The 12,233-nt window shown below is 35.0% G+C and overlaps 2 protein-coding genes across 2 annotated transcripts; both read right to left on the bottom strand.

Moving 5' to 3' along the window:
- Nucleotides 1-267: 267 nt before the first annotated feature.
- Nucleotides 268-3,801, bottom strand: SCOT (Succinyl-CoA:3-ketoacid CoA transferase). Its single transcript, XM_028302717.1, has 10 exons — nt 3,477-3,801; nt 3,192-3,390; nt 2,998-3,116; nt 2,781-2,921; nt 2,186-2,606; nt 1,921-2,076; nt 1,724-1,845; nt 1,472-1,642; nt 1,197-1,353; nt 268-453 (listed from the first exon to the last, which is right to left on the bottom strand). The coding sequence occupies exons 1-9, from the start codon at nt 3,567-3,569 to the stop codon at nt 1,204-1,206; spliced, it is 1,572 nt and encodes a 523-aa protein (XP_028158518.1). The 5' UTR covers nt 3,570-3,801; the 3' UTR covers nt 268-453; nt 1,197-1,203.
- Nucleotides 3,802-5,284: 1,483 nt separating this feature from the next.
- On the bottom strand, nt 5,285-11,860 carry LOC114351489 (PDZ domain-containing protein GIPC1-like). Its single transcript, XM_028302730.1, has 4 exons — nt 11,828-11,860; nt 9,436-9,732; nt 7,151-7,402; nt 5,285-6,746 (listed from the first exon to the last, which is right to left on the bottom strand). Exons 1-4 carry the CDS (start codon nt 11,858-11,860, stop codon nt 6,507-6,509), a joined length of 822 nt encoding a protein of 273 aa, XP_028158531.1. The 3' UTR covers nt 5,285-6,506.
- Nucleotides 11,861-12,233: the final 373 nt, after the last annotated feature.

Below are 12,233 nucleotides of genomic sequence, written 5' to 3'. Positions count from 1 at the left end.
ATTAGTTTTTTTAAAGATCTTAATATGGCTTTTTGTAACTTTTGGACTCTAAATAAAAGCCGTCATTATTATAAGCCATTTTATTGATGTTTACCTCAAAGATTAATGTATTTTCTTTTATTAATAGGAAATTAATATCGTAGTTTTTTAATATCCGGTATCCGGCCGGATAGTGAGTTACTATCCGGTATCCGGCCGGATAGTAAATTAAGGCCGGATATCCGGCCTACCGGATAGTTACCGGATATCCGTTTCATCTCTAGTATTTAACTCTGTAAAAATATAGTCTTAATATCGGGAAAATCAAAATTAATTCATTTGAACTATAAATTCTGGCATAATGAAAGCTAAGTCTAAGTTGTAATTATTACGAGATTTCCAGTAAGATAATAGAATATGGCTATGTATGATTTTGACTTAGCATTCCAGTCTCATGAGATGAGTAAGGATTATTTTTAGAGATGAAACGGATAGTTGTTTGGCCGGATACCGGATACCGGATATCCGGCCAGCTGCTAGGCCGGATAGCCGGATATCCGGCGGCCGGATAGTTGGCCCATTGTCTCGTTGCATGTCATGACAAGTTTAACGCCGCACAGGTGCTTCGAACGCGATCAGTGGGTCTATTAGTAGACTAGACTAGTCACACTTTTCGAAAATCGAATCAGTCCGAATAGAATGTCAGATTTTGCCACTTGTCTAGGGGGCAGTTCAATTCGGGCGATTTCGGTTGGCATCGTGAGTGTGTGATTGAATAGCGAAAATTAAATTAGTTTACTTGCTGCGTAATCTGACTGAAGTGCATCATGACATCATTCAGACCATCAGTGAAAAAAGATCGCCTGTTTTATTTGGCAATATTTCGACTTAACAGATATTTACTATTTATGTATTCGTCATTAGAGTGAATAGCCCAGAAAAAAGAAATTATGTAGTTTTTTTAAAGGCCTTAATATGGCTTTTTGTAACTTTTTGGACTTTAAATAAAAGCCGTCATTAATTTAAGCTATTTTATTGATGATTACCTCAAAGATTAATGTATTTCATTTTATTAATAGGAAATTGTCATAGTTTTTTTAATATCCGGTATCCGGCCGGATAGTGAGTTACTATCCGGTATCCGGCCGGATAGTAAATTTAGGCCGGATATCCGGCCTACCGGATAGTTACCGGATATCCGTTTCATCTCTAATTATTTTATTTTTAATGAACCTCAGTAATGTCCCCCATTTTCTTCAGGTCTGGTGATACATTGAACTCACAGCCCGTGCTCACAAGAATATCTTCAACTGTGACTCCATCGGCCAGTTCGGTTAAGATCAGACCCTTTTCCTTGTCCACTTCAAACACACACTGAAAATAATATGGAAATTTTAAAACATTCTGGAACATAAACTTCAATCACGGCATTATAAATCAATCCGCCTGCCTTACAAAAAATATTTATTGTAGTAATGAGTTTATAACATACCTTTTCAGTAATAATCATATCCACACAGTTCTTTCCTGTGAGTGGCAGTGAACACTCAGGAAGAATTTTGTGACTTCCATTTTTAGCAGTGTGCTCCATTGTAACGACAACTTTTGTACGTGGCGCCGACACTAGATCCATAGCTCCACCCATGCCCTTTACCATTTTCCCCTAAAAATTCAATAACCAAATGTTACATAAACACCTAAATAAATTAAGGAAATAGAATAACTTATGAACAATATTAATTACCGGAATCATCCAGTTTGCAAGATCACCAAACTGGGAGACTTGCATAGCTCCAAGTATAGTCAAATCAATATGACCTCCTCGAATCATTGCAAAGCTGTCATCAGATGAGAAATAGGACGCTCCTGTAAAAAAGGTACAATAAAATTTCAATGTGTATTTAACATTTTATTTCTCAGAACTTTAGAAAGTCAACTTACCAGGAACTACAGTCACAGTTTCTTTTCCAGCGTTAATCAGATCTGCATCCACATTTTCTTCAGTAGGGAAGGGTCCAAGTCCAAGGATACCATTTTCAGATTGCAATAAAACTTTCACATTTTTAGGTATGTAGTTACTGGCCAACATTGGCATACCTGCAATAATTAAAAAGAGGAATTAACCTGAGTTTCTGTACCACAAAAAAGTCACTATTTATTCCAACTTGGTATACTCTATTTTCATCAAAAAGTAATTTTTTCGTACCAATTCCAAGGTTTGCATGCATTCCATCCTTAAATTCCAGTGCAACTCTTTTGATTATTCTCTCTCGCATCAAATCTGATGCTTTCTTCTCCTTCTGAGACTCAGGTTTGGTGACTGTTCTTCTCTCTATTCTTTTTTCGAATTTATTGCCCTTGAAAATTCTGTGCACAAATATTGATGGTACATGAACTGTATCAGGTTCAATTTCATCGACAATTTCTTCAACTTCAGCTATGGTTATACGTGCAGCTTTACACATGGCAGGGTTAAAGTTACGGGCACTTTTCCTGAAAATCAGGTTACCATGCCTGTCAGCTTTCCATGCCTTGACTAAAGCAAAATCACCTGTGATTGCTTCTTCCATAACATAATCATTACCATTGAATTTTTGAACATGACGAGCCGAACTCTGTATATCAATCTGAAATCATAATTTGGGTGTTAAAGATGTATAAACTACTTGACATACAAGTTATTAAATTGTTTTGGTTTTGTTCTCCTTAACTGTAGCATTGATTTACTTATCTACACTAGCAAAGTATAGTTAGATAAGATAATAAATATTGATTTATTTTTATAACATTCTTTTACCTACTTTGCCATCTTTACCATACTTGATAGGTGCTCCACCTTCTTGAATAAGGGTACCATATCCTGTTGGTGTAAAAAAGGCTGGTATACCGGCACCACCAGCTCGGATTCTTTCAGCCAATGTTCCTTGAGGAGTCAACTCAACCTATTTAATAGAAACAGTAAAAAGTTAATCGGAGAAAATGTATTTTAGTCAAAAGAATCTTTGGTAAATTAACTACCTCTAACTCTCCTGTTAAATATTGTTTCTCAAATTCAGCATTTTCTCCAACATATGATGAGATCATACGCTTAATCTGCTTACTCTTCAGTAATATACCCAAACCAAAGTTCTCAACACCTAAAAATTGATGTTAGCTTCAATATTAATTCAATTCAATTGTATCAACTAGTGATTGACTAAGAAAGTAGGTACCTGCATTATTAGAAACTACTGTAAGACCAGTAACGCCCCTTTTGTTCACAGCTTGAATCAAATTTTCTGGTATTCCACACAGACCAAAGCCACCAACCAAAAGTTTTGACCCATCTTTAATATCACCAACTGCTTCAACTACATCCTCGTAAACTTTAGTGTTTCTACTTGAAGTACTGTACTTTGCACATGACAAAGGCTGAAAATGCGCAGTAATGTACTGAGTTAATTATAATTCAACAAGTTAATTAACAAACACCTATCGAAAACAAAATACGATCTTACCTTGACAACATCGAAGTTATGTCTTTTTGGTGCTCCGTATGTGTTAAATTTCAATCTAAGCACTAGATTTCGTCCTAATGACGTCATTACCATTTTATTAATTTGCTTTTATATTGCAAATAGATCACTCTGATCACTTTCGCCGGCTATGGTTGTTTTGCTTGTCAAACGTCAAATAAACAGCTGACCGTCAACACTCCACAGCAGACGAGGGTGAGGTGAAGAACACCCAAAATGTATATTTTAATTTTTTTAAATCAAGAGTTCTTCACACTGTAACTACAGAAGATAAAATGATAAGAAACTAAGCGAAAATGTGTTTGTGTCGAGTTCTCTCAAGGTCAACTGGAATGTAATCACTTTGCTTGTACATATTTTGCTCACCCAGTGAGTATTCAAATTAGATAATAAAATCTTAACTCGTTGCGTTGCCTCAGAATAATGTAGCTACTTCGGTAGATTACGTATGTAGATACACTTATACTTACCTACTTATTATGAATTCATTCTCTCATAATAGAAAAAAAAAAATCTTATTGGGATAAAGTAAATAAATCAATCAATCTTACTACCATTATTTCCTTCTTCCCGAATCGAATAAGGCTTATGCCACCCAGTAGTGTGTTGTTGCGACACAAGAAACTTGCAAAGTTAAACTAAGTAGGTAGGTAGGTAGGTACCTACCTAATCCATCCATTCATAAAATAGGTACTTACTTAATGAACTTCAATAAATCAAAAGCTTGTAGGTAAGTAGGTACATTTATTTTATTTTTACTACGTACACACACGCCCACACTGTTAACTATCCATTTCCGTTTTTGCTCTCGCTCTAATCAAATGGCGATTCTTTGCGATAGAACGAGATGACATGACTTTCAATGGGCAGTTAACACTGTTGGCGATAGTACAAACGTTACATAAAAATCGGGATTGAATGATTTAATTCAAAAACAATCTTTTTTGTTTTAATAAGTACTTACCTACTTCTAAAGGATTTTTTAAATAAGTAAGTTGACAGTTAATGATGACTTTTAGTATTTAAAATGGGTAGTTTTAATTTCTCGCACCTTTTCCTAGCTGCTCCGTGAGCACGTAGAATTTTGTCCAATGACCCCAAGCTACCTATTCTTATCGCTCGCGCGTAATTGTAAAGAGTTGTATTTGTGTTCAAATAAAACGTTCCATTAATATAACATGTGTTTTATTTCAAATCATTCAATCCCAAACGTTTATGTATTTCATTTACTGTTGTCCCTTCTAAATTTGCTATGTGATTAATAACTATTTGTGTGGCATGGCATCTTATATGTCGTTGTATTGGTGCAAAAGCAAAACTTGAATTAATTTATTATTTTCAAGTAATTTGCTTATTTCCATTTCTAATTGTAGTATTTTATCATAAGTTGCCTGTTGTTTGTTGGCCATCTCACCATCTGTAACGAAAATGACATTAATATTTAGGTAGGAACACAACACTGACTTTGCGGGACTGAGGGTCATTGGACAAAATTCTACGTGCTCACGGACCAGGCTTTAGACAATGTAAGTAGTTGAAATAACTTATTTTATGGTAGGTAGGTAGGTAGAATACTAGTATGTAGACATTATAGGANAACAATCATTGTTAATCGAGTAGAAGTTTGTTAGATCTTTTAAATAAAAAATAATTGAAAAAATAATCAATTTTAATATAATTTAACTTTAAATTCACATAGGTGTTCTAATAATTAAGCATTTGGAGGAAGGCTAATCTCTCCTACTAAAATAACAATTTGATTTAACATCTAGTGACTGTTATTTTTATAGAAGCTACATACACAAATTTCAATTAATATATTTTTTTCAATTTTATTAAAAGGCTACTAACCGTAGACTTTAGTATTTAATAGCTACATAAAATGCACTTTACTACTAATAAAATAAGTAGGCAGATGTTATTCAGGAACAGGAGAAAATCATAATAATAATCTTATTTACATAATTTAAATGACCAATATGACCATAATTATGTGCTATACTGACGGTTACCATGTGGGCTTAGGACTATAGGTAATTTACGCTCAATATTTTCATTGGCATGTGAGGCGACTTACCCTACAGTGGCGCCAACCTGACCAGTACAAAATATGCTACTCAGTAGTTGGCGTCACTATTATAACCACTTGAGATTTGCAAGTGACAGTCCTTTCTTAGGCTGGATTATATCCATCTGCAGTGTTTTGTTGCTCGTAACGCATCAGAAGAAATTTGTTGCATACTAAGGTTTCATACATTTAGTATGCGACACGTCCGAAGCCATCATAATACGACACTTATTGAACTAAATGTATGACACATCAGACAAATATAATAAGCCCGGCCTTACTCCTTTAAAAGCGAGTGAACGTACTAAGGAGGAGTAGCTGGTACTTAGGTACCTCTTACAGTTTCAGTATTATGTCAGTAACAGTATCATCATAATTAATTGTTTTTGCTAGTTGTGGAGATAACTTTATGTACCTCACTCTAAGTAGGTACGCACACACTATTACAACTAAAATGCGTGTTTGTTTTGTACTGTTTTAGATAATGCCAGTGAATTTTAAATACACTTGAAGCTCTGTAAAACATACATTGCATATTATGGGTAACGTACGTCTAAGTACCTGTACCTAGTTACCTACTTCTTCTAACAGTCACATTTTAAGGCACTTTTAATTATTGTACTTTTACAAAATCCATAAAAACAACCATATTAAACGACATTGCTTGTTTCCATTATTGTACTGATAATCACTTTTCATAGAACGCTAGATAAGTAGATACGTATTGATCATATCTACCTACATAAGGTAGGTATCTAACAATACCACCTTAGTATAAACATAAATTACTTACTTGACCTTATACTACCTAATACTCAATGTACCTTAATTATCACATAAAAGTATTTTACAGCACTTAAATATCAAATCTTTCCATTTAGATTTTTAGATAATATTCAATATCTTTATTCACAATCTGATAAGTTTTAATTAAAAAATTGAGTCTAACTAAGACGACCGGCTCTGGCATCTGTGATTACGCCCCACAGCTCTATAATGAACTCGTCGGTGAAGCCAAACTCCTGGAGATCACTGTTGTCGATTGCTTCAGCCAACTGCATGGAGTTGGTCTTTCCTTCTGATAGATCCCACATTTGTGACGCCAATTCTGAGTCGTTGATGCCCATGAAAGATTCCAGCAACCCATTAATTTTCTCTATGCCAGCCTTTGATTTTTCGTCGTGCTGAAAAAGCGAGAAAGTATTGTATTAGCACAGACCACTGTGTGTATTAGAATTATTGCTTGAAATATTTATATGAACATCATCTGCATGTATGCTTTATCCCGAAGTTCCGAGTGAATAGAAACGGACGGATATCTTAAACGGGTTTACTTAATTGTGCTCACTAGTTGGCGCCACTGGCCAGTAATGTCACTTGCTTGTTGGTGAGACAGTGGCGCCAACTGGTGATCGCAATTTTAAAAAATCCCTCAAAATAGACTTACGAGGCTGTGAACATTGATTGTCTTGGGGTTAGGATCGTCGTTATATTTAAATTAACTACCATAATCTAAGTTACCTTACATTCTACATAGTTCCTATGCTGCATGATCGATATTATTAAACATTAACATTTATAGTCTTACCTCATCTTCTATGGTGGCTTGTCCATTCGCCTTAAACCTTAAAGTTTCCTTTCCGGAACCGTAGTTTTGCTTCTTGCCGGCTCGGGCGCTGCTGGTTTTGGGTCCGATACTTCCAAAGCCGCTTTTGAGCGGCTCCACGAGTCGAATTATAAACGTTGTGCCTTTAGGAATGTCTTTCAAAGTCTTCGCGACCTCGTAATGCCGTTTCCCGACCATATTCTCTCCATCCAGCTTTTCAATGTGGTCTCCGACCTAAATGAAAGTAAATTACTTTTAATGCAGTAATGGTTAGCTTCCTCCTAAATTCTTAACAAGCTGAATAACTGTATTTTATCGTTACAGTTCCCTCTATTGTTGCTGTATCTGAAGTGAATGTAACTTAGTAGAGCGAAATAAAAACCAAAAATACATAATACAGTGTGTCCGGGCATGTAGTGATCAAACTTTTATGGGCGTAAATCTATGGACAATTTTATCGATGAAAATACTTGAAATTTGGGGCTTGAGCCATTTCTCGCAAAATTACAAAGATTTAAGTTTTTAATTTTTGGTATCCTTCCGTTTGGCCACATTACTTTTCGCCAAAGTTTCATTTCCCAAATGAACTTTTAGCAACTGTACTTTTCGCAACTAATTCATTTGGTCAAATTATCATTTGGCAAAATTTTACTTGGCAATAATGTTTCATTTTGCCAAATATTATATCCCAAATAATTTGTTTGGCCAAATTGACACTCAACATAAGTAAGTACGTACCCACCGTTACCCCACAAATCAAAGCATATCAAGGCAGATGATCATGGTTTTCACAAGAATTTTTTGTAAAACAAAGAGATTGCAGAAAATAGTATGGTTGCAGAAAGTAGGTATTGCAGAAAATAGTAGGTTAGGTTAGGTTAGAACAGTGACCCTAAGGCGGTTATCACACTGCGCCGCGCTCCGCCGCGGAGCGCGTGATTTTCATATAAAAAATCACGCGCGCGGACGCGTTGTCAGTGTGAAGTGCAGCGCGTGTTTTCTATACAAACTGAGATACTTGCATACAATGATTAAATCTGTCGTGTGTGTGTATCTGTGTGATAACCGCCTTAATGAGCTAGAATCACCTCTATGGTTAATGAATCATTTGGAAATTTCGATAAAAAGAATGAAATATGAAAATCAATTTAGAACAAATTTTATATTAACTACCCACTAAACAAAATAATAACCACAAGCTAATTTGTATTCCATTCTATACACCAATCAAATTATTTTGTAAATAGTTTATCATTAAATATTTTTACATAGTACATAGGTTAGGTACTTTGCCAAACAATAATTTGCTAAACAATAATATGCCAAAAACGACATTTGCGAATTAAAAGTTTGCAATAAGTTGTTTTGCTAAATAAGAATTTGCCAAATGAAAATTTGCGAAACGTTGTATGCGATGTGATAATTTGGGAAAAGTTTTTTAAAGGCCAAACATTAGTAATCCTTAATTTTTATTTTTCACCTCTTCCTTCAAAAACAAGTGAAAGCAAGTGGAACCGCTGGGAAGTGTATCTTTGTTCAACAATTAGGTACGTCGAAACAAATAGACGTACCTAGACTAATAAATTTACATCAGTTTTGTAGAATAGTTCAAATACTAATAATACAATGAAAAAAAATTATACTTCAACTACGTGGTTTTTCTTGTGTTGGAAAATAACTGAAAACAAGTGAAAAAAGTCATGTTTTTTTTTCTAATTAAATCCATTCTTACTCTATTAAAATGTATGAAACTTGTATCTGTTTTCTACTTCTACTAATAGATAATTTTATTGGCTATCGCATGATATAAAATATTTGCTTATTAGTGTTAAGTTACCCACGCTTTCACTTGTTTTTGAAGGAAGGGGTGAAAACTAACAATTAAAAACTTAAATCCTTATATTTTTGCGAGAAATGGGTCAAGTATTTTCATCTATAAAATAGTCCATAGATTACGCCCTTAAAGTTTGATCACTACATTCCCGGACACACTGTAATTATTGAGGTAAGTAGGAAGATAATACAAATTGAATGTAGGCTACATGCTTTTACTGTTAGGTGTTTCTTTAGTAATGTTCAATAGTTGACCATGTCTTTAAAAACATTTGTAACACAATAAATCTTACGAAATAAATAATTTTAGATAATTAATGTTGCCTTAATACCAAACTAACGTTACAAACTAGGCATGTAAGTTGGTATGTTTAATTTTCTAAATGAGGACTTTGCGACTCTACATTCGTTGTTATCTCCATTCTCTGACTCACCTCTATGTGTGGTATTCTCGAGACGATTGAGCCTTCCTTTATCCTCTTTATAAACGCATATCCGGCACCATTGTCTGTTATTGTTAATCCCAAGGCATCTTCTGTTTTCACAATTTCTATTTCTTTTGGTCGTCCTTTTCTATGGGCAAATATAAAATCTTCTAATCCTATTTGTCCGCCTAGAAGTTTCTTCATGTCAACTTTGTGGGTGTTGAGTGTGCAGAATAAAATCTGAAACCATAGAAATACGTTTCCGTTTAGTAAGTGGGTAGTAGAGTAAGTTAGTGGCGCATTTACCTAAGTCTGAATGGCTAACTACTTAATCTAATTTACTACGCCTCGCCTTCACATTGCGTGACTTTGATCTGATTTTTTTTCACAAAGCGGAATGTTAATTAGTTACCTATACCTATACACTGATTTATTTCTTTGTTTCTCTTCGTGACTATTATGGATTACACTACTAACGCTATCTTTTGTAACTGAGCAATAGTCGTCGTTATAATTTGGATAACGTTTTATAGCATGGACGGACCTAGTAGTTTATTCTTCTTCCAAGGGAGGGTTTACTTACTTCTTTACTTTCAACCTTTTTTTAGAGGCAATTTATAAGACATAAGCAGAACATTAGTGTCTGATAGAGTGATAGATAAAGAATGTAACACCCGTATCAGATACAATGTCGTGATATTCTGCTAGAACTTACAAATTAGGTTGATGAGTCAGTTTGTCTTCTACAAATGGAAATGTGTATCAAAATGTAAAGCGACTGTTACATTGTCTTCAGGCACTGTATGTAACCTGCCTACGACAGACTCTACATGAGCGCTGAAAACGCGCAAAGTAGGTACGATAATACTAACGTACTTAGGTATGATGTTATTGAATTAAAAAGCACATTATTTTGCATGCTTCCATAATCATATCGCTCACATCCACTCCTACTTAATCATAGGATGAGGTCATCAGGTTTGATTTTGGTACAGATTGTCGAGTATAATGAAAAATATAGGATACACCTACCTAGTATAGTTTTATTTACATTGTTTTATCAAACAATACCGGCCTCTAATTCACCTTGACATCTCAAATGCTTTACGTAGGTATTGGTTGGTATGGTAGCAACCAATTAAAAAAAAGAGAAAACTAGTAGGTAGTTACTTATACCCAATCTAAAAGCAGATTGATAGTCAATACTGGAAGTTAGGGCTTAATTAAATTATAAACAACATTTATCTTATACTTTATTCCTGTAAATAAGTAGGTAGTATACCTATTATCTACGACTTCAGAAAAACAGGTCTTTATTGTAAAAACAAGTTTGCTGGATGACAATCATTATTGAAATTCCTGCGAAGATAATAAGATTCCGAGTAGAGACACAATAATCAGTGCGATCGGTTTTGTTAGAGCTCTATCAGTTAGATAAAGATAAATTACAATAAGTACCCGCATTTAGAAGTTAATCTACATAATGGGTACACCTACCTGCCTGCGTTGTCATTCATAGGTTGTGGTGACATAAAAGTCATACTGTCTAGTAGAGACCTTACGAGTGAGTAATAGTAGATTACAATTAATTTAACAATGGTAAGCGGCACCTAGTAGCTCCTACCATAACCATTTAACAATGGAATGTTTAATAACACAAAACAATTGGGAATCGTAATAATTTCGAAAGACCTTAAGGCGCGTGCATTCGCAACGCGTGGTTCAGGTAAACATTGGTACAGGCTGACATTCCGGTCCTTGACCCTTCGTATACTGGGTCATCGTACAGCCGTCAGCCACACGCCGCATATGGCGGTATTCCACTTGCTTCGCTCAATTCATACGAGAGACTGCGCCCCTGGGCCGATTCACTTCCTGACTGCTCTGCTCAGCCGTGCGTGCTTCCGCACGTAGTGACATTTTAACAAGCTTACTTACATAAAATCAACATCATACATAAATAATAGAATACATGAATCATTTGGAACAGATTTCGTGGATCCAAATTAGTTAAGAGCAAAACCGGTCTAACCATATGAATTTAACAAAACCCACCAAAACATCGGGCCTTATTATTACAGGCGTGTAATTTAGGTTAGATATATTTTTACAGGATCTGAAGACAATGCAACAAATGATGTTTTTTTAAAACAAGTAAAAACGCTCTTACACTGTAGTCTACAGACTCTACAAAATGAAAGATGTTCCTTTCCAGAGATTTTATCTGACTACGCACCCACGCTTTAGTGTGCTAATTATTATTATTTGTTTNCCTATTATTTTTTATTCAATATCCGGAATCCATCATTGAGTTAGCACCTGTTTTTCTTACCTAAAGTCAGCTTTTTCGGTTCCTTTCCGATAGTGGCGCCCTCTGTAGTGTCGGTTTGGTACTACTTACTGGGCGCGCGAGCACCAGGTTGAGACTCGTCATTATAGCGTTGTTTTTCGCGCCGTTCACAAGTCAGTTTAGTTTCACTTGCAAAAAACATTTTTCAAATTAGTTAAATTACCTACTATATTTTTGCAAATTATAAGTTCCTTTCCGAAAATATGGAGAACTCTTCTCCAACGGGAGTGAATGCCGATGAAGAAAGTACTCGATCGCGGAAACGTGATCGNAAATCTTTCATAACCATTGAAGTCAAGGGTTCTTGCTTGAAGACTTTTTTTAATCATGTATGTCGGTATTATAAAATCAAAAATCAAAATAAAAAATAGTGAATATTATAATGACAATAATCGACTTAGGCTACCTAGTACCTACAAACTTAGGTTCTTGTTTGAAAGGTTTTAGCGTGAAATGA

Source organism: Ostrinia furnacalis, unplaced genomic scaffold (genome assembly GCF_004193835.3).
Source record: "Ostrinia furnacalis isolate ACB-3 unplaced genomic scaffold, ASM419383v2 OfSCF1146, whole genome shotgun sequence".
Lineage (NCBI taxonomy): Eukaryota > Metazoa > Arthropoda > Insecta > Lepidoptera > Crambidae > Ostrinia > Ostrinia furnacalis.
This window is presented reverse-complemented; position numbering and strand designations above follow the sequence as displayed.